At 37.2% G+C, this 26,144-nt stretch overlaps 1 protein-coding gene across 2 annotated transcripts in view; it reads left to right on the top strand.

Moving 5' to 3' along the window:
- Positions 1-26,144, top strand: part of GTF2IRD1 (GTF2I repeat domain containing 1) — a 48,536-nt gene that overhangs the window by 8,295 nt on the left and 14,097 nt on the right. For both annotated transcript variants that reach the window (XM_053454917.1, XM_053454916.1), the window contains exons 3-8: positions 18,582-18,713; positions 20,802-20,943; positions 22,234-22,380; positions 23,028-23,211; positions 25,114-25,409; positions 25,982-26,071. In XM_053454917.1, the coding sequence (XP_053310892.1) occupies positions 18,588-18,713; positions 20,802-20,943; positions 22,234-22,380; positions 23,028-23,211; positions 25,114-25,409; positions 25,982-26,071 (985 nt within the window). In that variant the 5' untranslated portion in view covers positions 18,582-18,587. The remainder of the gene's footprint in view (positions 1-18,581; positions 18,714-20,801; positions 20,944-22,233; positions 22,381-23,027; positions 23,212-25,113; positions 25,410-25,981; positions 26,072-26,144) is intronic.

Here is a 26,144-nt window from a genome sequence, read left to right as displayed (position 1 = left end):
TTAAACATTAATTTAATTTCCCATATTTTCCTCTCTCTACGAGTTTGGAATAGTCCCATTAAGACCTTCAGTCTGATGTCGCTGATGCTGTGTCCATTTTGGCAAAAATGTTCTCCTACTGGCGTCTCTGTCCTCTTGTTGGATCTGTGTGAATTAAATTGTTCATGTAATGGTTGGCCTGTGTTTTTTAATATGCAGTCTTCTTTAATGGGGCCCTCCCCACTGTCCCCTTAAACTAGTTCAATGGAACCTCCCTATGCTCAATGTCAGGTTTGTAGGTCAAACGCTATTAAGTAGTTTGAGTGACCGTTATGATTATTGCCAGCTTTTTAAGACATATATTTCAATATATAGCAGTCCAATCCTACGTGACTTTGGTTGGCCAAGAACTGTCTGAAACTTGGCTGCTGCTCAACCATTGTAGTTTCAAGGGCATCCCATCAAGAATCGCATTGCAGTCACCCCGTGTTAAGAAGACAGACTGTAATTGCTAGAAATGAGCAGAATAGCAGCTGCATTGTATTTTTGATCTTTTGGTTGTGAAAGAATTATTGGTGTCTTTAGCTGAAGTTGATAGACCTTTACTGTGCCAACATAGGAAAAAAATGTAACATTACTTAACCTTGAAAACCTCAGAGGTCTCTGCATTATACTGTTTTAAGAAGATATTATGCACCATAGGGCCCCTTTGTCTTGAGCACAATAGCTAGAAATATTGGCTAGAACTGGTTCCTGTGCTCAACAGTACATTATGATTGGCATTTGTTACTATACAAATTATAGTGATGTTCTGATTTTCTGAATAATAGCAAAGGGTATAGAAAATATGTTTGGTTTGGGTTACTAAGTGCTCACCAGTGTTGACTGCATTTCCCGAGCGTGAGTTAAAGTGTTTAGAAATAGAAACTGTGTTATTAAATAGCACCTAGAGAGTTTAACCTGATGATTTATTTATTTAATCTTAACTTTTTATATTCCACATGGTACTTGAATGGCTCTGCCTAGTGTCTCATGGTCTTTTTGTGTGCTGTGGATGACAGGAAAGTCTGTTCACGTTCATAGTAACACAAGATCACGTACCTGAGGACCTTTTTCAAAAGAAGGATTAAATAATTGATGGCATTTAAAGGAAAAATGTCAAGGCAGCATTGTATGGACCGACACCCCACAAAAGAGATATAATAAGCATATTATAAGCATAACATACCCCAAGTTCTAGATGTAAAGGAATAAGGCATACAACCAATGGAGTACCTGAAATAAGACTAGGCCAAATCATCAAGTAGTATTTGTGCACAGACTAATAGGTACATGTATTTAATTGAATTGCATAAAGTGGCTGAAATACAGTTTTATACTGTATGAAATAACCTTTTATGGGCACTTGCTTGTGAGCATTTTTTTTTTCTTTTCTTTTTTATAGTGGAAAACAGAAAGTGGAGACCGTAAAAAAATATATTATTGCTTCTCCCTTGTTGGCATTTAGCGGCCACTGGAAAAAAGTTTTTAATACTATATGACCAAAAGTGTGAATTAAATTCTTCAGCCACAACCGTTACTAACGTGTATAAAATCCAACGCATAAACAGCCATCTTCATAGACAAACATTGGCAGTAGAATTGGTCGTACTGAAGAGATCAGTGACTGTCATAGGATACCACCTTTGCCACAAGTCCGTTCGTAAACTCTGCCCTGCTAGATCTGCCCGGTCCGCTGTAAGTGCTATTATGGAACATAAAAATCATGTAGCATCACTCTGCCTCTCATGCACAAGCACTGTACGTCCAGAGCTTCATGAAATGAGTTTTGATGGCCAAGCAGCTGGACACAAGCCAAGGATCTCTATGCATAATCCGAAGCATCAGATGGAAGGGTGTAAAGCACACTGGACTTTTGAGTCATGGAGCTGGATCGTCCAACCGACTTTTGCTCCCTTAGCCTGGAACAACACACTCTTTCCCCGGTTTCCCAGTCACTAGGCGAGGCTCAGTGTAGGGTATAAACAAAATGAAGACTGCTTTATTTTTCACACACAGGGCTGGATATAGCCAGCAAAGCACACATTAACATAAATCAAGATATTGGGATACAAACCTTCCCACTTAATCTGCCTCCCGGAGACAACAGGGTCAGTAAAGGGATTAACAATACAATAGGGTCCCAACCTCCACTATCTATTACTGGCCAAAATCAGTTCCAAGGTTTGGCCAGGGTAAATGTCTGTAGTGGTGGAACTTGGGGTGGGGTGCTGACTTATACAACATAGTAGTGCACCATGGGGTGGGGGGATAACTCCCTGGTTGCATATCCTGGCTGTCTGCCAGAGATAATCCCATCAGCAAATGATGAGATGATATTCTTCTGGGGCTAGACACAGAAGTCTTTACAAAGCCAGGGCCGGTAGTCAATAGGGAGGAGGCTGGCTGTCAAGCCTCTCCAGTGGCCCCAGTGATGTAGGGTTCTGTCAAAGAAACGTTTGCGGATGCCAGGAGAAGGCTACCTACTTGGATGCATAGGGCCTACTGTAAAGTTTGGTGGAGGAGGGATAATGGTCTGGGGCTGTTTTTCAGGGTTTGGGCTGGGTCCCTTAGTTTCAGTGAAGGGTATACAATAACATACAAAGAAATGTTAGATAATTGCATGCTTCCAACTTTGTGTCAACAGTTTAGGGAAGTCGCTTTTCTATTTCAGCATGAAAGTGCTGCTGTAGACAAAGCAAGGTTCTTAACCCCTTAATGACAAAGCCCGTACATGTATGTCTATACTCACAGCTATGTACGTTGCTGTATTGTGAACAATTCAAGACATGTTTCATATATATCGCGCCCACAAGCATTTAGAGGAGAGATTGGATGAGCATTGTCAGAGTTGTAGTTGTAATAATTGTAATAAAATATATTCAGTAACTGACAGCTGCTGTGTGCTGTAAACCCACTGCGTAATAGTGAGGCATGCATAGTACAAACTATGAAAACATGTACTGCATATAAATGTTTTCAGCAGATTATAATATTCCTTTGCAGAAAAAAGTAATTGGAAATTGAAAATAAGCCTCACAATTTTGTGTATTTTGTTAATTAGACTAAAGTAATTTTTGTCAATAATAATTAGTTTTGCTGTAATTTACAATGTTTGCTATGCTTTGTTTGCTGCTAAAAAAATATACATCAAATAAACATAAAAAGATATCTTCATTCTATACGCAACATAAAATGTTCTAGTCCTAGACCTGGCTTGTTTATATTTTTGTATTCCAAATGAAGTTTTTTTTTTTTCTCTTTTGTTTTTTTTGAAAAGCAGATCCCAAGAAAGAGTTTCAGTGTCTGTAAGATTAAACGTCCCCCTTTGACATTGTTCAAATACCACGAGATTAGTTTCCAAGGAGACGAAAGACGGTTGCCATAGGTACTAGGTGCCCAGGAATTAGGATTGCGTTTTTTATATTTTTTCCCCCTTTTTTTTCATTCTTTTTCTCTTAACTCGGTCACACAAACAATAGCTAAACAGTGCTGTGTTCGAATAAAAGTTCTGCATGCTAATACTGGAAAATTTGTCATTTGATATGACATTATATACACGCACTATTAATCTCAATGCATGCGTAGGATGCAGGTGGCATATAAATCATACATTATATGAGTTTTAGGATTTGTTTATCTTTACGTTTTAGTCCAACAAAACATCTTCTCTGCAACTCTAAAGATCCTGTGTGAGAAAAAATACCGCTTTACTCCCTGCTGGCTAATACAGTGTAAATTATTTAAAAAATAAAAAAATTAAAAAATACATTATTGGGGCATCTCCTACCTTTTTCCCCACCTAGCTAGAAAGCGTAATATACATAATGTCCTTTAATAATCCTATGGGAATGACAGACCGGCTGGTATTTTGCTTCTGACAATATGGCAGCAATGCACCAAACTTTCTATCCAATATACATTTAAAAATTCTGTAACACTGGTTTTTGGATTTTATGGCTAATTTCAGGGACACGGTAGGTATTTACTAATAGGTGCGCACATGTGCATTACTTATTTTTGACTTTTTTATGTATACAAGATAAAGAAACATTGTGTCCAAAGTATCAGCAGAGACTAAACTCTTTACAGAAGTAAGCTACTGAACACATATACTATGGATAGCACCATGGAAAGGAAACAAATGTTAGCATTCGGTTGGCATATGTGCAACAGGTGCTCATCTCCTATATATTTTTAATGGTTGTGCCACAGTGTATGTGCAGGAAGGATACATAAGTACACTTCCTGTAATCAGTACAGAAAGGACTAGACTGTTCCTTTTGGGAGTTATTTTTCTTATTTTTTTTTCGGAGGGGGGTGAGGGGCATTTAACTGATTTGGACTAATTAAAATAATAATTTGTCCAAATAATCAGAGTAATTATTTGCAGATCTATTTACTTAAAAAATGTATTCATGAGAATTCAGCATAAATTAATACATAGAATACAGCAGTAAGCAACATTCCAAGCATGGACATCAACAGCAATGAAGAGTCGTGCTCTGCATAGGATACAGAATAAGTTTACATGCACAGTGTATGGTGTCGTATGACATGGATGCACATAGATCTGTACGATTGGTCATCGCAATCGGGTCTGGTTGCGAAACAATAACATATGCAGTGATGATGTCCTGTCCTACCGCCCAAACTCCCCAACAAATTATAATAGAAAAAATAAACATAATAAAACAAAATAAAACCAGGTTACTTATGCTCCCTTCCTTTTAAGACTGGTGATGACGTATAGTGGTTCTTACAATATTGACTTTTGCAATGAAAATGCTTGTCTCTATGTCCATTCTCCTCTGTAATTGTGATGGGAATGGAAGCATCAGGGTCCATTTCTTTTATGTCTTTTAATACAAACCGGTGTTTCAATTTCTGTTTTGCCTATTTTCAACGCCCCTATCTTCTCTATAATTTGACTTGACGTTTGCTTGACACAAGATAGCAGTATATTCCATATACAGCTCAAGTCTGTACAATTCACGTTGATTTTTTTATTCTTGCAAATTTTGTTCTTTATGATTACTTTCCAAGTATGGATAGCCTCTTTCCCTTTCACAAAGGGCTATTGCTGTTATAATGGTAAAGAAGCAAATTAGGTACAAAGTTCAGTGCTACAAGATATATATAGACATTATATTGTACCGGTTTTGCAGTTGCAATTGTAAACAGGAATATCTAGACCACTGGATATGTCAAAATGACATTCTACAGCTCCGACAACAGTTAGTGTGGTGTTGTTTGTACTGGCCTGTGCTTCAAGGGGAAGAAACCTGTTGGATTTTATCTTTACAACATTATGAACAAACGCTTTTAATTCTTGGCAGTGTGTCAGAAGACATTTTACTGAAAATGCGTTAACCTCATGTTTACTGTTAAGGACACCAGTTCATTGTCATGATTACTATATTGATTGGTTTGCTAGTTATATGAAATGTTACCACGTGGCAGAAACACGTTATGTTGTGTTATACTAGTAAAAGAGGGCTGAATTCCATTTGGGCTGAATATATTTGTGGAAGAGCCCAGTCTGACCTTGAAATAGACAAGTTTACCAATTATGGGCTGACACTTATTGGCTTGCAGGCTTAGGTCCCTGCTTGCTCAGTGATGCCCCGTGTGGCCAAGGTCTCATACACGCTGTGAAGCACACATGATTCTCTAGCTGAGTAGCCAAAAAAGGCACTGATGTCTTCGAATTGCTACCCTTGCCTGGTTAAACCTCAGAGAAGCCAGGTTGTCAGTCTGGAGTAAACCTGCAAAAGAAATCAGTCCTGTTTTGATTTTATGTTTGTTTCCTTGCCATAAAATCCTTACATAAAAATATGATTTCATTTGTACTTTTTATGTTGTTACTTAAAGTATATATTTTGGGCATGTCCCATACAATTTTTAGTTGCTTACGACCATGGAACAATCTATTCACTGAGATTTTTTTTCTCCTCTTAATTTCCAGTGTATGATATGAATTGCAGAAATAAGATATGCTTGGGGATGGAAGCATGGCCCCAGGGTTTAGCATATGCTAAATGTGGAGATAGTTACTGGAAGTATTGTTTAATGGATAACTGTCACTATTTAAAGTAAGCACAGTCAAAAAAAATCTTCTAACAATACAAAGCTAAGAACATGAGCTCAGCAAGTACCAGCAATGACCTTAATCTTGGGTGCAGCATTGCAACTTCCAATGGAGTGCTTCCAGTTTTTCTATTATGACTTTTAGGGCACAGTAACACACTTAGACCCACCAAACGTTCTGAACTCCAATGGAAAGAATGACATCAGGGGGGAGGAGAGATAAAGGATTTTGGTCCCAAAGAGAGACTGACCTTTCTATAGAAGGAAACTTTTTAGGCTGAGGTGATGGGATTTGGTCTAGTGATACTGCATAGTTGAGACCCTATTGCAACATAATCATCTACCTTTTCGTACATGGCTGATGCTCAAATTGTATGACAAGAGGTCATGTCACACATTCTTCATGACCGTTCACATCTTCATTGTTTATAACATATCTAGACTTTCCATTAATTGTGTGGGCATGTGGCTTACACATGTTTTGTTGCCAGGCACCAAATTAGACAAATGCCTATCGCATAAAAGCCCTCTCTGGCAGACCAGAGGATTGCCAGTCCTATGATCCTCTTCCCTCCTAGGCTCCTGCCAGTCCTTCAGCCTGTCCTGATCTTGGCTCGCTATTGTTTTATATTTTTAGAGTTTCCCCTGGTAATGTGAACCTGGTTAATGCATTACCTGTTCCGCAGTGTTGTCCAGAGCTCTTCTGAAAACCTCTCTCTTTTGAATCTATCTAAACACCAACAACTAGCCTGACACCTGTGGTGAACAACCACCCTTTGAACCTTTGGTTGAATTGGACAGGGAATTTTATTATCCTTAAAGCTAGAACGAGAGGGAAGCCTAATGACAACGTCTGTTTAACCAAGGCTGATTTTTCTTCACAATAATATATGTACAATTTTCCCAAAAGGCACTGCCTATCGTTTTGTTTTTAAGAGCGTTTTGACACATTTGAGTCCATTATAGTACAGCAGCAGACAGATAAATCACTGGAAAATTGCAGTTTAAAAAATTGTCAAGAACATTTCGTGCTGCTGTTTCTGTCTGTAAAATATATTTTTGCTTCTAATACAGTTTATGTATTTGCCTGAACTTTCAGTCATTTTATGAAATGATGCACATTGACCATAACATGAACACATGTTGCTGCTGTTACGTGACTTATGTGGCAATGGTCCACTTATCTACTTCATTGATAATTTGGAAAACTACACAAATACTTGTAGGGAACGTTCACGAAATGGCACATGAATGCATATCTAGGTACCCTTTAAAGATCAGTTTTATGATGATTATAATCTGTGTTTTTCTGGCTTCTTTTCACATCCTTGACCAACTTTAATAGCTTCTTGGGCTTGGCCATGTCACCAGACCAATAAAGAATGAAGTAGGTAATATGTAGTTTGTGGTAACCTTTTTTGTTTTAAACAATTTGGAAGTCAGTAGGCTTTATTCATTTATATATCAGCATCATATTCTACAGTGCTGTACAGTGGGATAAAATGAAGATATTTGTTATGATATACTGTAAATTCTCACATATATTAAGCACAATTCACCCCTTTTTTGAGAGCTCTGAAAAGGGGGTCATATTACACCCAAGTATATATTTGTTGAAATATGCTGTGTGATCGCTCCAATTAGAGCGATTGTGCAGCGTTATCTATGATCGCCAGTTTACTGGTGACTAAGTTCCAGCTCATAAAGGAAGCCTTAGGGACGAAATTCAGGGTATATGACACGATCGCTGCATTGCAGGGGTTAGCACATATGCCATAGGTTTGTGGGGACAAGTCACAATCAATGCTGTTGCTCCTACAGAGCACCAGTATTGACAGGGTTAAAATAATAATAGTGATTATAAATAATAACAGTTGCTGTCAATAAGCTCTGACGCAGTTTGTAATGGTGATGATCAGATCACTACTACTGGTCAGGAGTGATCTGATCACTCACATCAAAGTCAGAGAGAGAAAGGGGTCATCCAGACCACAAGGTTAAACAAATCATGCAAACACATAAATAAAAATACAGATTTTATTATTATTATTATTTTTTAAACTGATTAGGTACACTTTATGTCTCTAATTATTGATTAGATTTACCGTTCAATATCAGTGGCCTAAACTTGTTATCTACAAGTGGTCAGATTTTTTAAAAATGTTATTCTTAACAATTTTTAGTCTAAAAATTGTTATCTGATCAATGATTCATGACTTTTTTAGCCAGTGATCTATTCTGGTGGATGCATAGTAAACCGTACTTTTTGTATATTTCCCTACAATATTGAGTGTTAATGTATACCCCCATATAATGGTACGCTTACGGTATGCTAATGCTTATCTGCCAACCTAGTTATCGTTCGACTATCATCACCCTCAGAAATAAGTCAACACCAGACCGACAACTATGAAACAAGATATTTTAAAGGTTACCATCCTATTAAACACTTTGGTTTGAGATGTTTGTTGTGGTTTGGCTTACCGTTTTTTTTTTTTTTTTTTTTTTAAACAAATTCTGAAATTTGAGAACACAAAATAAAATAGTGGCGATGCTTTCTCATCATTGACATTGACTTAATAATGGTAATACGCCACAACACCGTCACCAAACACTAAATGACACTCCATTGCACAGCGCTACGGAATTTGATGGCGCTATATACAACAATAAATAATAATAATTTCTTCACTGTTGCCAGATGTCATTTAGCAATGCTCTGTGACTTTCCTGCAGTCTTATTTTTTATCTTAGTGCTTAGGAATCCATGGGCTGCAGGTATAATTTTATATTGGATTTAAAATGACCAAAATGCCAAATGAAATATTTTTGTGTGTGCTAAAAAAAAAAATCCTTTTTGTAATTCCAGTGATGATCCAAGACAGGGGACTTTAATTACAAGGAGCTGGAAATGTATTATGTAATTTTTCTGCCAACGAGGGAAAACAAATCATTATGAAGAATTCAGTACCTATCTGCTATGCGGCAAGATTTTTGCTTCAGTGTGCCAGATGTTGGTACAGGCAGCTGTTGGGATAGCTGCACGGCAATGGTATCTCTTCAACGGCGTGCCTTCCTATTGTTGTAATTCACATATCCTTTAATTTCTTTTTAAGGATCAGTGAAAAAACGACATCATTAATGTCTTTCTTCCATTCACAAACAATCGTGTTAACATTAGCAGACATGTGCATGCATAGGCATGGAGGCCGACGCATGCTGGCATTTGATACGTAGACACTCGGCATTAGAGACTGTGGAGATGTTACATAAAACATAAAGGAATGGTGTTGTGAAAAAAAGTTAATTTAACAGCATTTTAGGCTTTGTTGACAAACTGCTGTTTTATACTAAGCAACTGGATCTGAACATAGTTGTGTTTATAAGCAGACCTGTCAACCCACGGCCTATTGAAGTAGAGTCTCGGCAAAAGAGATCATATTCGTACATGGGAACTCTCCGGGTTTTGCCCAGAAACAATGGCTGCTTCTCAGGTTCATTGGGTGGCGATGCAAAATCTCTGGCTTGTGGGAGGGAAGTTTGGGCACGTCCTACTCCCTGGTCATTTTCTCTCCCATGAACTAAACAAACTTACAATTATAGAATACAATCTTAACTAACTACACTACTTCTTACATTGCATTTATATTTGTATTAAATTACTGTAAAATATGGCAATACAGTTTTATAAACCATGAGACAGTGGCAGGGCCAAAATTATCTTGAAACAATTGACATTTACATTTGCACAAGCATTCCGTGTGTACATACTTTTGTAACAGGAAAAAAAAATTACACACCAACTACTAAAAATGATAGGAAACATTGCTGGTGACAGTTAACTTAGATGGCAGTTGAATCTTCACCCACTACTACAGATGTTTGATAAATGATAAGAAAGCCACCGGGGCTCTTCTTGTTTTTATATAATGTCTGGCTGTGTTTTGCAGTTCTGTTAGTATGTGTAAGATTCTTTGAAAAATTACCTTTATAGGAGTAGCCTAATATTATCCTTTTGTTCTTTTTTTATATATACACTTTCTGGTTTCTTTCAGTATTTACACAGCAGAGATACAAAATATGTTTATGTTTGTAAAGCTGGCCTTTTAGCCTTCGTGGTTTTTTGACGCTTAGCAGACAAAACCCACAAAAAAACCAAAAAAAACAGAAAGTGGTATTAACACACGTTTTAAAACAACGGATGGAATCTTTTTCTCTTTTGTCCTGTTCACCTGTTGAAACCTATAATGAATTTCTGCTTACATTTCCGCTACTCCACTTATCTACCAACCTCAAATTGAAAATATACCTTCCTTTATCTATTTTTGTAGTCTATTTGGTTGGGCCAACTCTGTGTCAGGACAAAGCAGAGCAGAGTTAAATAAATGTGGAATATCACTTGTATAATACACATTTGACTTTAACAATGTTGTATTATGTGTGCATAAAAGCATTCAGTTTTAGGAAGTATACTCCAATGAACTGCAGAATCCATTGTCGACAGACAACTCCACATGAAGCTTCTCATGCAGTTATTGAGTCTAGGTACACTGTACCTTCGTTCAAACTACCCGATCACTTGTGATTTCACCATTTGACGAGCGCTTCCTTTCTTCTGCAAGTTGAACAGTCATTGGCATTCATCACTAAACAATGGATTGTCGAGTTGGGGTGAGATAATTCACAATTCACTTGTATTAAGTATGCGGGAGACATTTGCTCATAATCTTTTCATCTTACTCCAATTCATTATTTAGCAAAGAATAGCAGGAGCTCATTTGAACCATTTGTTGCCCAAGTTACTACAAACCATTTCAAAATGGATTTCAGTGGAACACGTCAAGGTCTGCTCTGCGAGAAAAGCTTAGTTGACCTTTCCTATATAAGGTCATAAGGTTATATATATTTATATTTTTATAGGTTAATCACAAGAGAAAAAAATAATTTTACTGGATGATTAAAAAAGCAAGCACAGTTGATGCCTATCCATTTCATGTCCAATATGATTTTATTTGTGTGTATATAGCTTGTATTTGTCTGTTTTGGTGGATTATGTTGGCAATGTATAAATAAGTGATCAATATAATTACAACTTTGCTATTTAGTTAAGTGTTTATGAATGTAAGCAAGTTAGGGAGTATGTGCTAGTGTATACTGGCATTTTCCCTGTTAATGCTATTATTATACTATATATTATATTATATTGATTATAATGCTCCTCCACACAGATACATTTCCATTTAATATCATACTGAGATCTAGTGACATTTCTTAAAAGTGTAATACAAATGGGGTAATTAGATTTAAAAGTTCATCATGCTCAGGCATTTGAAAGAAGAACCTTCCCTTTCCGGTTCTTCTTTCAAATGCCAAATTTATTGCAGTGCTGTGGATGGACTTCAAGGCAGCACCATCACCAGTATACTGACAGCACCTACAGTAATATCGAGTTGGAAAGGGAGTCAACAGTGGACCATGAGGTGAGGCGGAAGAGAATTCTGAAAACTGAGTAGAGGGCACCTGAGATATAGTTGAATCAGCTGTGTGTGCAAACATGCAGGTGGCAATAAATATAGAAATGTTGAAGTAACTATGTTGCATTAGGCCTTTACTAAGGTTTATATCAGTGATGCAGAATGTTTTTGGGCTTGAGTGCCCAATTTTTTGCAGGAAAGCAAGCTGCAGACCCCAAAGTGCCAACACTGCATGTTAAACGTGGAAAGTAAGTTTATTAGGTACAAAATGACTGTACACAACAGCAACACATGAAAAGAGGGTCTATTTGTGTAAAGATTTTATTAAATAGCATGGGCATTTGCAGTGAACAATTTCAAGGGGGTCCAATGTTATTAAACAAAAGTCTTAATACGACTTAAACTACAATAATATGGTAAAGGACCACACTGGGCATGTTCTTTGGGCATGGCCAGTGGGACGTCTGCTGCTGTATGTGTGCTGACAGTTTGTCAAACCTTGGCTCACACGCAGTTATTTTTACTGGCAGCAACGCATGGGTTCTATCCGAGAAGCCACCAAACACCTTGCACCCATCCTGTTTAAATAAATATATGTCGATTAAACAGGATGGGTGCAAGGTGTTTGGTGGTTTTCCTGATGGAACCTATACGCTGCCACCACTGCCCTTTCCTTCCGTAAGATATGAGATAAGAAATGTCGAACATAATGCAGCATATTTTCACACTACATTTAAAATAAACGTGTATATATATAATATATATATATATATATATATATATATATATATATATGTGTGTGTGTCAGTGAGCTGCCCCTGTGTGACGTTGACGTGGACAAAGCACTATTTTAAAAAATTAACTGGTCAAATGGCAACCTGGCCGCATGCCGTAGGTTTACCATCACTGGGTTATATGAACAATAAATGTTGTACACATCACATGTTATGTATTGTGCCTTCCTTTTCTGTTGTAAGACAGTCAGGATAAGTAAATGCTAAGCCAGTGATAAGTACAGGGCGAGTGATGGAGGAGGAAGTCTTTTCACATCTCTGAATGAATTCACTACTGTGGGTTTTACAGTGCTTAATATATTTAAAAGGAATATTTTACATGATTGCTTCTAATATACATTCAAGTCACCACAGCCCCTCTGTGCCTGCAGAGTGGTTTTAACGGCAATCAACCTTTCCAGCAATCTGGAGTTTTAGCCTTTCCAGAGTAAGCGATCCTGGGATTAATCCCGAACTTTGCCATTAGGGGAAGAATTAAGCTTTTAGATGCATGAAAATAAATCTGGTGTAGTTATCTCACTGATATTAGAAGCAGGGCCAGACGGGGGATGAAAAGCAGCCCTGGCACTTTAAGGCCAGTGGGCGCTACAATGTACTCAATGTTTTCTGTTTTTATACGCATTTCCAGCCAGCAGTTGCACACTGCAGGACCCAATCTGCCTCGGTATTGGTAGCAGGGGTACGTATGGGGCACTTTTGGGCAGTGGCCTACCGAGCATTTGCCTGGTGTGCCAGCTGGCCAGTCCAGGCCTGGTCAGAAGGTAGTTTCAGCAAATCTAAATAAGCAGCATTTCTGAGTTACGCGTGCCAGCGTCAAATGATAGGGATCGGTAGAGCAAACGCAGTTGCTTAACTACTGCGTAAAGATAAACCAGCTATTAGCCATTCTTTCATAATTGTTCTATAAATAACAACAAATAAGGTTATCCTGCTACGGATATATTTAGTGCAGTGTTCACTTCCTTTAATTTCAACCTTCAAAATAAGAGTCAACGTTCTTCTCTCCCTGTGCTGCTCGGATATAGATTTTCATGGTAATGAGGTTTACTTGACAAGGCCAGAGTGCCAGGGTCTGCAGTGAAAAACGCTCATTGATCCTGTCTTTAAGCCTCAGCAGGTTTCCACAGTGATTGTCTGCGTAGCAAATCACATTTCTCCTGCTTCATTCTCATTCTCTCGCCAGGAGCTGGGCTTACTGCTGATTTTATAAGATTGCGTTTATTAGTAGTCAAATCACTCTTGGTGAAATGTACCATGCCACACCTTTTGAAGCAAAAGGTTTATATTCTGTATGCATATATATATATATATATAGTTTTTATGATAAAATTACTGTGGAGCCAGGTGAATCCTTAAAGTTTATTCTGAGCTAGTAAGAGCAGAAAATTATATCATTTCAAAGTGTATCTCTTTAGGTGGGACAATCCTTTTTTGGGGGCCAAAATCCCTATGTCCCTCCTTCCTTCCCTGAAGCCCCTCTTCTCCATAAACGTGTTTTTTTAAGGAACTATCCAAAGAGGCACACACCAGATAAAACCAGCAAGACAATTGTGAGGCATGGGATTGCATGATTACTGTATGGTTTTAGTTATGTTACATCATCAAGCATTAAGGAGGTGGGCACAGGGGAAGCGCACAACAAGGTCACTTAACATGTATAACATGTTCCCACTGTAGTGGATCCACTGGTGTAAAGGAGACCTGCGTGAGCTACCAACACCAGCTCCACCAATCTATAAATATAAATATGTTAGTATGTGTAAGTATGTTATTGCGTGTATAACTATGTCATTGTGTGAAAATATGTTACTGTATGTTACATTGTGTGTAAGTATATATATGTGAGTTTGGGAGTGTGAGTAATTTAGTGTTTAATTATTTTCAAATATGTGTGTGTAGGAGGAGATTGGAGGTCCCAACCGTACGTCTGGAGGGGGGGGGGCGGCGGCAATTTTTATTATGCCACTGAGGAGAGAGGCAGCGGCAGCTTCCACAGTTCAAGTTGCATGGGAGACGGGACCCAGCCAGATAACAGGGGGAGTAGTGTGTGTGTGTGTATGTATGTGTAGTGTACTGTTGTGTTAATACCAAATAATAATACACATACACTTATGCTAACACCATACACTTACACTCTCTAATATAAATCACTCAACTTTAGTTTGTTACAGTGAAGTTGCAAATGTGGATGCCTTCAGTTCAGTTAAGTATTTTTGATTGCGTCGGATCATTTAAGTTCATTTTCTTACCTATGAAAATCCGTGAGTCATTTTATAATATGTAGTCTCCATGGTGTTGTTGCATCTATAGTAGGTATAATAAGAAAGAATTGATCTATAGAGGGTATGATAAGGAAAAATGGATCTGAGTTTTATTCCTTCTGCAGAATAAAGTAATTGGGGAGCTGTAATTTTTGCATTACAAACATCTGTAAACATCCGTATAATTTCCAGTATTCTCTAATGCGCTGTATAGTAATCATTTGTACTTGTGCAAAACAAATTGCCTCGCTGTATAAGGCACATTTATTTGGTTTAACAAAATAATTCTCAGGATAGTTAGTAAGAAATGCATAGTCAAAAAGGAATATTTTTTTCCTTTATTTGACAGCTTTTCGTAGTGTCACGGAAGCCTCTGTGCCATGGGCTCCTGGAGGGGACTGAGTGCCAGCCTCCTTCCTACAGTCTATGGGCCCCGGTAAGGAGTGCCACGTTACCCAAATCACAAGAGACTGCAAAGACTGGAGCTCGGAAACAGATTTGGGGTTCCTGCATTTTGGGACTGTGACGGTTCCTAGTCACCCCACCCCTCAGTTAATGTTATCCTTTTGTGTGTTATTAATAAAAATATATTTTATTATTTCCGTATTTCCTAACCGGTTACACACAGCACACTAAGGTCTGGGAGATAATCTAATCAAGACAATGTGTATTCCTTATTTTAGTGGTGTCTGTGTCCTATTGTATTGTTAATCCCTTTACTGCCCCTGTTGTCTCTGGGATGAAGATTAAGGGGGCGGTTTGTATCCCAGTATCTTGTTTTATGTTAATGTGTGTTTTGCTGGATATATCCAGCCGTCTGTGTCTGACATAAATCAGTTCTTCTCTTGTTGTACCTAAAGACCAGTCTTGCCTGGTTATTTGGGTACTGGATAGCGATAGCCCGTTACTTTGCTTGGGGATATTGCCGACGGATTGCGGTGGTTTGTCGTCCTAGCAGGAGAAGTCGTCTCTTGGCGGAGAGGGACAACCTGAGGTCCCTGGTCGGTCCATCACACATAGTAAACAGTAATTTGCATGTTTTCATTATTTCAAAGAGCAAATAACAGAGCAGTGCTGTGTATGAACTGATACAGTGTCCCTGCCCAAAAATCTACAGCATTATTTTTGTTATTGTTGTCATTGTATGTGTGTGTGTATGTATATATATATATATATATATATATATAATTTTAAGTTGCTCGCTACATAAAAGATCTAGAGATAATGGGTGTTATGGGATGTTTGAACATTTTAACCCTTAAAAAATGAGAAGATGTTATATTGGTTGGTGGAGGAGGGAACAGGTATAATATTCTACAAAGATTTTGGAATCACTAATTAATTTAGGAATATTCTTATTTAATTTTTTTTTTTTTAGAAAACTTCAGCTATGTTTGTATTTATGTTATGGTTTAGCTTGAACCTCAAGTGGAAGAGTGCGAGCCGGACAGTCAAGCTGATGTTGTGCCATTAGCTAGCTCGACAACCATTTTAAAAAAAATATGTTTAGTACATTAAATAATAAAGCAAGATTCAAGAATTTCGCTACAGGTTAAGCCAAATTAGAGTAAAATATAAAAAACAAAAGTCAAATATTTGAAGAATTAAAAAGCTGAATATTGCCGCATTTTGTGGCAATAACGGTCTACATTTTGGTGACCCTGTTGCGTCCCCTGTACGGTAAAAGTGTACGAGCAATATATAGGTAACCTGCAGGCCCGTGCGGTTGTTGGTTGTTGAGGGTTCAAGGGGCAGCTGCTATGGGCCCACTAGCACTTATCCAGTGCTCCGGATGGCTACTCTGGCCCTAAATCATGGTTTAGGAGTCCAAGAATTCTACCCTCCTTTTCCTACATTATGTGAAAAGATTTCTACAGTTGAACTTGTGTTTCACACCCGGTTGATATTGCCAGACAGTGGGGTAAACCAAAGCAATGCACACATTACCAGTGAGAGAAACCACAAAACGTTCTTTTACGGTTGGATGCGCTGCTTTGTATCTTCACTTAACCAGAAAGGAACCTTTAAACTGAACCATCAAGGTGGTGACTCTTGAGTGAGACCCCCATAAAATCCCATGGGTGTAAGGCTCCTCTATCCAGTGTTGTTCTATTAATTCCATGTCACGTTACATTTTGCCATAGTGTGTGAATTAAGAATTATGTGTTCACAGCAAAGCCGCATTAAATTACTAATTTGCATATAAAATGCAGAGTTACTCGTGAGACGTGAAGCCAGAGGGAGCAGAATAGCCTGGCAGGCTCTATATTACTTATACCGTAGTTTAAACCCGTCTGATATTCAAAGTATTCTCAATATATATCTATCCATTTGAATTATGCAGCATAGAAAATTTTATTAATATTAAATATTAATGCAGTTTAACATTAATATGTTATTATTCTACCATATCAGATTACAAATGATATGAAATGGCATCAGTAATAAAACTACATTGGAGTATATCATCCCTGGTTATATTTAATTTTAATATTTATTCATTAATAATGCAATTAATATACGCCAACTTCACAGAAGTCTTTGTGTTGTTTTTTTGTTTTTTTGTCTTAAATCTTAAAGTATAAATGTTTTTTATAGACCCATAATCATACCATGAAACTATTAATGCAGCCCTGGTACTTTAAGGGCAGCAGCCAGAGATGTATATACCTTCCAGTTGCCCTAGGCCCATCTAAGTGTAGTGGCCCTACAGCAGTCGTTGTCTTCCCTGCATTAAAAGGCTTGCTGTGGCTTTAAGACTACCAGCCCATTGAGCAGCAGGACACCGTGGGCCTGATCACCCAGCTTTGCAGCAGGGGAACTACTGCCCCTCCAAGGACCTGCCGCCCTAGGCCTAGTCAGCCTAGGCCAGGATACGTCACTTCCAGCAACCACCAAATTATGTACATGTGGCCACCAACTTGATACACATGGCCAGAGATTACGTTCTCATACACTTGCAGCGTGAGGCACCCTCAGCGGTCGGCCAAGCACTCAAAGATCCGATCTTCCAGAGAGGTAGTATCCACAAGATTTTGGAGTGTTTCTGTGGGAATTTTTCATCCAGTAGAGCATTTTGTGAGGTCAGTCACTGATGTTAGATGTGAAGGCCTGCCTCACAATCTCTGTTCCAATCCATCCCAAAGGTGTTTGATGGGTTGAGGTCAAGTCTGTGTGCCGGCCATTCAAGTTTTTCCTCAGTAAACTCATCCATCCATGTCTTTATGGACCTTGCTTTGTGAACCACTATAAGGACAAAAGTATTGGGACACACCTCTTAGTTATTGAAATCAGGGGTTTGGACTAGGCCCAGTGAAGAAAAACCTTAATGCTTCAACATACCAAGACATTTTGAGACAATTCTATGCTTGCAACTTTGCGGGAACAGTTTGGGGAAGGCTGTTTTCTATTCTAGCATGACTGTGCCCCAGTGCACAAAGCAAGGTCCATAAAGACATGATCGGATGAGTTTGGTGTGGAAGAACTTGACTGGCTTGCACAGAGCCCTGACCTCAACCCCATCAAACACCTTTGGGATGAACATCAATGCCTGACCTCACAAATGTTCTACTGGATAAATGTGTAAAAATGCTCACAGCAACACTCCAAAATCTTACGGAAATCCTTCCCAGGAGAGTGGAAGCTGTAAAAAGGTGACCAACTACATATCAATGTCTATGTATTTAGAATGTGATGTAATCAAAGTGCCTGTTGGCGTAATAGTCAGGTGTCCCAATGCTTCCGTCGATATAATGTATATTTGTATGTAGATACAGGGACCTAGCAATTGGGTAAAAGTAAATATCACCTATAAAACCTAATACATAGTTTTTTGGGTTTTTTTTGGAGATTACAGTTCAACTGTAATTGAATAGAACAGAGGAATAGAATTACATCACCACACAAGAAGAGACTGTCATTAACTTGATGTGTTTTCTTGGCAGACCAAAATGGCACTGGCTGGAAATCAATATGAAGAAGCCTTGAACAGCCATAGACCAGATCTATGGATTTCAACTATTTCTGGAGTGAAGGAGGAAATTGTCACAAGCCTTGTATCTGCCTTAGATTCAATGGTAAGTTAAAGTTAGGGCTTGTTACTGTCTGTGGCCTGTTGAAACCTCCCTTGCTTCAGCAACCCCATGGAACTGTACCATTTGTGTTTATAATCTCAACAGAATGTACCTTTTCAAAAATTAGACTTCCAAAAGACAAGGGAAGGTAAAGGTAAATTGAACAGTTGACACTGTAAGGAGTCGAGCAACCCAGTGTTTATGTGTCTTAAGAAGGAAAATAGCAAGTTTCCGTTTGAAGAACAAATAGGCAAGTGACGAGATTAATAGTTTAGACGTTATTAAAGGGGAAAAATATTTTCTTTGTGAATTAGAGACAGTGCTGTACGCAAGTAAAGCAGTTTAGTACTTTAGAAAAATTGGTTTTATTTAATTTCGTTTATAAACTAAACTTATTTTTATCTGTAGGCCTGGAATATGTAATATTTTGTAATTCCCTACTCAGATACCATACTGAGCCGATTCTTTATGGTCATTCTAGTGAAGTCCTGTATATGCAATGAAATTCTTTTATCCGTAGACTATTATTAGTCAGCGTGAGGGTCTGGGTGATTGTGACTGAGCTATTCCAACACAAGGTAGTATGATGTTTGGGTTATTTGTTCTTGTAGAGAATGGAGCTGGAACACATGCGCATGAATTAAATGAAGCTGCCTGAAAACATTACATAAAGTAAAAACTGAAAACAATGTAATAAAAAAAAAAACTGATTTCAAATGTGAACATTTTGGTTATTTTGTATTCATGTATATGACACTATAATATTCCACAGCACTGCGCAATCACTAAACAGGATCTTAAAAGTCCTGTATCAAATAACAATTCTAATTTACAGAAAAGAAATGTAAGGAGGGTTCTATTTAAACAAACTTACAATCTGGACCCCCTTTAGGAAGGAACTTTTTCAAAATTGAATCCCAGGCATGTATTTATTGCTTTCCATTGGCAAGTTAATATGCTCAGAAGATAGTCTATTAGCCAATTAATTATATGAAGCAGAGTTAGAAGCTGAAAGTATTTCTAATTAGCTCACTTATGTTGACGTGTTCACGTTAACTCTTTGTGCTTTTTTTTCAAATATAAAAAAAGAGTTAACAAAATTGATATTTTTGTTGGCTTACTGCGTTATCTAGCACTACATCTGAATCCAAATGGCATATTCACTGGATGAATAAGAATAATATACCTGCAGTTAAACAGTTTTTATAATATGACCTCTTAAGTGGTGGTTGAGGGAAATATGGAAAACCCTTTGGATTTTTTATAAAGTCGATAGGAGCGGGACATAGCAATCCATGAAATGATCTTGCATTTTTACCACTTTGCACCAGTATTGCTTCCAATAAGTTGTCCCTGAAGTGTTATACTATAATTTGTCTAAATAATCTTATGTGAATTTGCAGTAAAATAAATTAGATATTAGATAAAATTAAAAAAAAAAACAAATTAGTTCATTCTTATTACAGTAATCCGATCCCTGATGATTGTAAGCTGTATGGTTCTGGATCCAACCAAAATTACAATCATTTATTAAAGATGTTCAAATCACCAAAAAATAATAATAATAAAAAAAAAACCTATAGATATTTGTACAACTGATAAAATTATTGTTTTATTTCCATTAGTTACTTTATCTCTTGCATATCATAACTGTAGCTTATAGACAATAGAGCCAGTTATTCAGTTCTTTTTCATTGTTAGAGTGAATTCCAATTAAGACATTGCTCATTGATAGTGCCACTAGGCAGTACAGAAGTTGGCCATGTCCTTACCCCACCGTTGGACCCTTATTGTTTTGCATTGCTATGCCTCGCTAATCAAAATCTCTTCCATTAGTATATTTTATATCACAATGCATAGGCTAGCCTAAGAAAAGTATAATTAGTAATATACGGTAATTCAGCCAGTCCTTAGATACAGAACAGCTGCAGGTGGAAACATCAGGGTTGTGTATGTGTTTTATTGTTTCCACCTACAGGGGAATAATGGTATAACATCTATTCACAAAGACTCCTTACTGAGTTGTTGAGTCACCGGTGATCATTTGCTTTATCATATCTTGTAATTTTCCCTCTTTTACTCATTCTTCAGTGTTCTGCGCTCTCCAAACTTAACGCTGAAGTGGCCTGTATAGCAGTACACGAAGAAAGTGCATTTGTTGTTGGAACAGAGAAGGGGAGATTATTTTTAAACTCTAGAAAAGAGCTTCAGACTGATTTTCAGAGATTTTGTGGTAAGTAGTTGTTTTTGCTGGACACCTATTCAGAACTTTTTTTCCATTAGCCTACGAGATTTACATCGTCAATACCAAAAAATTTCAGGGATCATGAAGCAAAATGCATTCAATAATCTGTTTCAGGGAAACCTAAGAGATGCTGCTGTGACTTAACCTCCAGACTGACTCCTGGAGTACATTAGACAGCAATGCTGAGGATCTGAGCCTCGGTGTGCACAGGCAAAATGAGTGCAATTACCTCCTCGTGTCAGCTTCAGCAACTAAAACACTAGCCTATTAGATATTTAGAGTACCATTCCGTCAATTGAAGAGGTGATTAATCAGAAATCATAGTGATTTTCCATATTTTAAATATGGCCGTTGCCAGAGTGTAATAATTGCAAAATAATTGGAAACATGTAAAGCAGGATAAATGTACATGAATTATATATATATAATGCAAGCTTTTTATATTTTAGGAAAGCTGTATCTTTAAAGGAATAGTTATATCATTCCTAACATCATAAAATCATCAAATTGCATTCAAGGAAGTTACACATGTTTATGAATATATGAATATATATTAATATCGTATACAGAGTGCCAACAGTTCTTTAGAACATTTTTCCCCTGATCAGTTAATAATAATATAAATAATAGTAATAGTATGTTGATAATACAAATGTAAGATGCTTAAAGCCGAATATATATATTTGTATGTGTGTATATATATATATATATATATATATATATGTGTGTGTGTATATTTGTGTGTGTGTGTGTGTGTGTGTGTGTGTGTGTGTATATATATATATATATATATATATATATATATATATATATATATATATATATATATAAGCTAGATGGCGTCTTTGGTTTTTGTAATGATAGGGGAGAGGGCTTCAAGACAGAAGTTAAATGATATGCCATCTTTTGCTATATAAAGTAAATATAGTTTATTAAAAACACAATTGTGACTGAACTGCCCCTTATTAGGAATATAGGTGATGACAAATTGTGGAAAACCCAGCAATTTGGTTTTATTTATGTGGTACTTTGGGATATTGATGCCCTTTTTTCCATAACTTCTTCTTAACATCAAATGGGAAATGGACTACTGGAGGAGAAATATATTTTCCATATAGCTCATGGTTACGTGTGTTATAATAATAACTGGTTAAGAGCTATGTTTCTGTATTTTCAAAAAGAAAGAAAAAGATGCCTTTTTCCTATTTTTGAAAAGAAAAGGTACATTTTAGCAGTGGCTCTTAGAAGGCTTAACATTCTGGTTTTCTCTTTATGTAGGGGGTCCCCACAGAAAAGAGCAAGAATCTGAACTGAAAAGGAGAAGCAGGGACTGCATTCGAAATGTGCCACAAATATCTTCTGGACCAAGATCCGATGTTTTTCTTCTCCGGAAGATGGTTGAAGAGATCTTCGACATGCTTTATAGTAAGAAGCCTCTTTGACAGTTCATGCAAGATACGTTTCACACGTTGCTTATTTTTCCAGACAAGTAGCTTTTTATATATAATAGAAAAAAAATAAATACAGCATTTAGAGTATATTAAAATTACAAAAGAAAGCTAAAAAGAACATGTAGTAAAGTTGTTGTATAGTGAAGTTGTACATCAAATGTCTCTTTTTAAGATGCAGTCCTCCATCAAGTCCCAAATCCCCCACGTGTCCCCTTTTTCTTGAAGTTACTATTTTTTGATGTGTGTTCCACATCGATAACAATTTCAATGAAGTGTGTATACACTAAAGGAAATATTATCATTGATTTATATCAATTCAGACTTACAGAAACAAAATGTACTGCTTAAACAAGCTTACAATCCAGAAGGGGCGGGGGTATGTTACAAAAGATGTTTTGGGCCAGCCAAGTAGCTTTATCTTAGTGTAAATAATATCATTAGATATGTGTACATGTTCGTTAATGACTTTAATGCAAATTAACTTGCTGAGATTTTAGTACATATTGCACTTAGCTTCCAAGTTTCCATTTAAGGTACTAATTCTTGATTTATTACATAATAGTAGGCTTAAAAACTCCCAGTCTCCACCTTGATTGAAAAAAATGTGTCGCACTCTCTTAGGTGATGCTCTTGGTACATCTAGTGTTGTTCCTGTGCCATATGACAACGTTTTGAAGGATCCTGGATCGCTGATGGTAATCGGTTTCCCAGATGGAGTGCGTTTCCGGAAACCTGCTGAATATGACCTAAAAAGCTTGATGCTAATTTTAGGCCATAGTCATCAAATCCGATTCAAAGTGAAAAGGTAAGATTTGAGGTGTTACAAATTAAAATGTAGGATGATCTGCATTTAGAATTTTTTTTAGGCAGGTTTGAAAGACAAAAGTACATATAGTGGCAAGAAAAATAAATGAACCATTTGGAGTTACTAGCATTTTTCATAAATCTCTCCTTAAATATGATATGATCTTCATCTAATTTACAATAATGAACAAACACAATCTGTTTAACTAATAACACACAAATTATAGTATCGTGGGTTGGAAAAAGTAAGTGATTCCCTGGACTAATTACTCCAACAAAAGCTAATTGGAGTCAGGAGTTAGCAAACCTGGAGTCCAATCAATTAAACAGGATTGGAGGTGTGTTTTAGATCTACTTTGGAATAAAAAAAAAACTATTCCCATGAAGCATCTACTGATGTGAACCGTGCCTCACAAAAAGAGAAATCTCAAAAGACCTACAATCAAGAATTGCTGATTTACATAAAGCTGGGAAGGGTTTCAGAGTAATCTCAAAGAGTTTACATATTCATCCGTCCACATTCAGACAAAATGTTTATAAATGGAAAGGATACACTACTGTGACTACATTCCATAGAGGTGGGTCCCCAGCCAAGAGCATAACATAGAATACTAAATGAGGTAAACAAGAACACTGGAGTAACAGCTAAAGGCTATAAGGACTCGTTGAAACTAGTGAACATCTTTATTCATGAGTCTACCATATGCAAAACATTGAACAGGCATGAAGTCCATGGCAGGACACCATGGAGAAAGCCACTGCTCTTCAATGTAACATCTCTTTTCACCTAAAGAGCAGCTTGACACACCGCAACACTATTGGGAAAACGTTTTGTGGACTGGTGAAACAAGCAGCCCAAAAATGGTACTGTATACCCTCATGAAAACATGATCCGAATGGTGAAGAATGACTTGAGGTTATTGCTGCCAAAGGGGTTCGACCAGTTATTTAATCCAAGGGTTCACTTACTTTTTCCACCAGCACTGTGAATGTTTATTGGGTGTGTTTGATAAAAATACATGAAAGTTTATCATTGTTTGTTATTACCTTGAGCACAATGTGTGTCAGTGTCTATACTTGTGACATTTTATGAACAATTAATGCAGACAAACAGGTAATTCCAAAGGGTTCACTTACTTTTTTCTTGACACTGTATATTGAATGGGCTGTCATGCTGTTTTACAAATTGCTTAAGTAAGCTGTCCCTGGGTAAGAAAACGGTGCTTAGTTATTTACCTCCCAACATCTTTGTCCAATTTACTTGATATCGTGGGTTTTTAGTGAACACTGATATGTTTTCCGCGAATTCCCAAATGGCTTCTGGGTTTATTGCCAAACTCTGAGACCCCTGTCTGCATGTAGCTGTTTGAGAGGCACATTGACCCTGTTGGGAACTTCAATAAATGTTTAAACAGCTGTCAATTGATTTAGAACATTTAATAACGCCAACTGTATGTTGACTCTGCTTAATACATAGTTTGTTGCTGACGTTTATTTGAAACTACTAAAAATTCAACAGAAAATGAAGCAAGTCACTCAAATACTAACATAAATATTTATCAGAGGAAAGGTTTGAATAGAAAAGGTTTGGAACTAATAGTGTCAACAAAATGAATCCATAGTTACATTTTTAATTGAAAGGTCTCTTGTGTATGAAAAACAGTGGATTTTACTTAACATCTGTAGCAGTGGTATATGATTCTTGGCCGGCTTATGCCAAGCAGTCATCATGGAAGATGTAGTCCTATTTGATGGTGGAAGACTAGTTGCTGATTACATGGTGCTGAAATAAGTATGCATTCGCCATAAAATGTACAAATGTTTTATTTGTAGCTCAATGTCTATGTTGCTTTAACAATTTTTTATTTACTTGTATTAATTAATGCGATTTCCCTATATTTAGACCTACTGAAGAACCTAGCAGAGAGATGAACTCTCCTTTAGATCTGAATAGCTCCACAGTCTCGACAACGAACGTCATTCCAGACACTGGCCCAAGTACTAAAGTAGCAAAACAATCAAATCATGACAGTCATTCTGCTGTACCAAACTTCATATACAATGCATCACTGCCAGGCCACATTTCTATGGATGTAAAGCAAGAGGATCACACTAATGTGCTTGAAACCAACACAGCCAGTGAAGGACTGATCCAAAGGCCATCGGGAGGCCAGACACAGGACTTCCCCGACGGTTGTGGTAATGACCATCCACCTTTTTCCTAGCAGCAGTTGGGTTTTGTGTGAATAGTGTCACAAGCTCCTAAGCTATGGGCTTGCTGAATTAATAACTATTAATTGATTGATAAGATTACAAGAAAATAAGCTAAATAAAAATTGAAATGGTTTCTTATCATCAGCACCTATAATAACCAAATTAAAACTTATGACAACATATAGAGCGTAGTATTCTCATTTAGTAGTTCTTTTTTGTATTATGTTTTAGGTCTGGTCGGTTTAAATACTTAGTGCCATATATTTGGTCGTTGTATTACGTGTCCCATAATCAAAGACCTAGAAATTTTGGGTTATCCTCAAATTGTCTTTTTAACCTGTTGCAGACAAGACCTTTGGAGAACCTGACTAGCACTAATTCAAATGTGCTAACCACGTAATACAAAAAAAACTGTAATATGTAATTCATTCTAAAGTCTACTATTTAAATGATTGTTCAATATTCCCAATATGATCGCCATGAGAAAAACACATTTATTATTAATACCCATACCTGTAAGTGATTTTTTTCCCCCATATTTTGTTGTCTCTGCTCAGGACAGCAAGTCTCGCCGACAGGAAGCAGCCTTAGACAAAATGTCCACGCTTCAAAACGTGTCCTCTTTTCAATAGTTCACGATAAAACAGGTACGTTATCATACTGTTCTTGGGGCTTGTGATCACTCATCGCTATTGCTTCTCATTCTTGGCTTCTTTGTTA

The sequence above is a fragment of the Spea bombifrons genome, chromosome 2, assembly GCF_027358695.1.
Source record: "Spea bombifrons isolate aSpeBom1 chromosome 2, aSpeBom1.2.pri, whole genome shotgun sequence".
NCBI lineage: Eukaryota > Metazoa > Chordata > Amphibia > Anura > Pelobatidae > Spea > Spea bombifrons.
The sequence above is the reverse complement of the archived record's forward strand: the minus strand, read 5'-3'. Positions and strand labels throughout refer to the sequence as shown.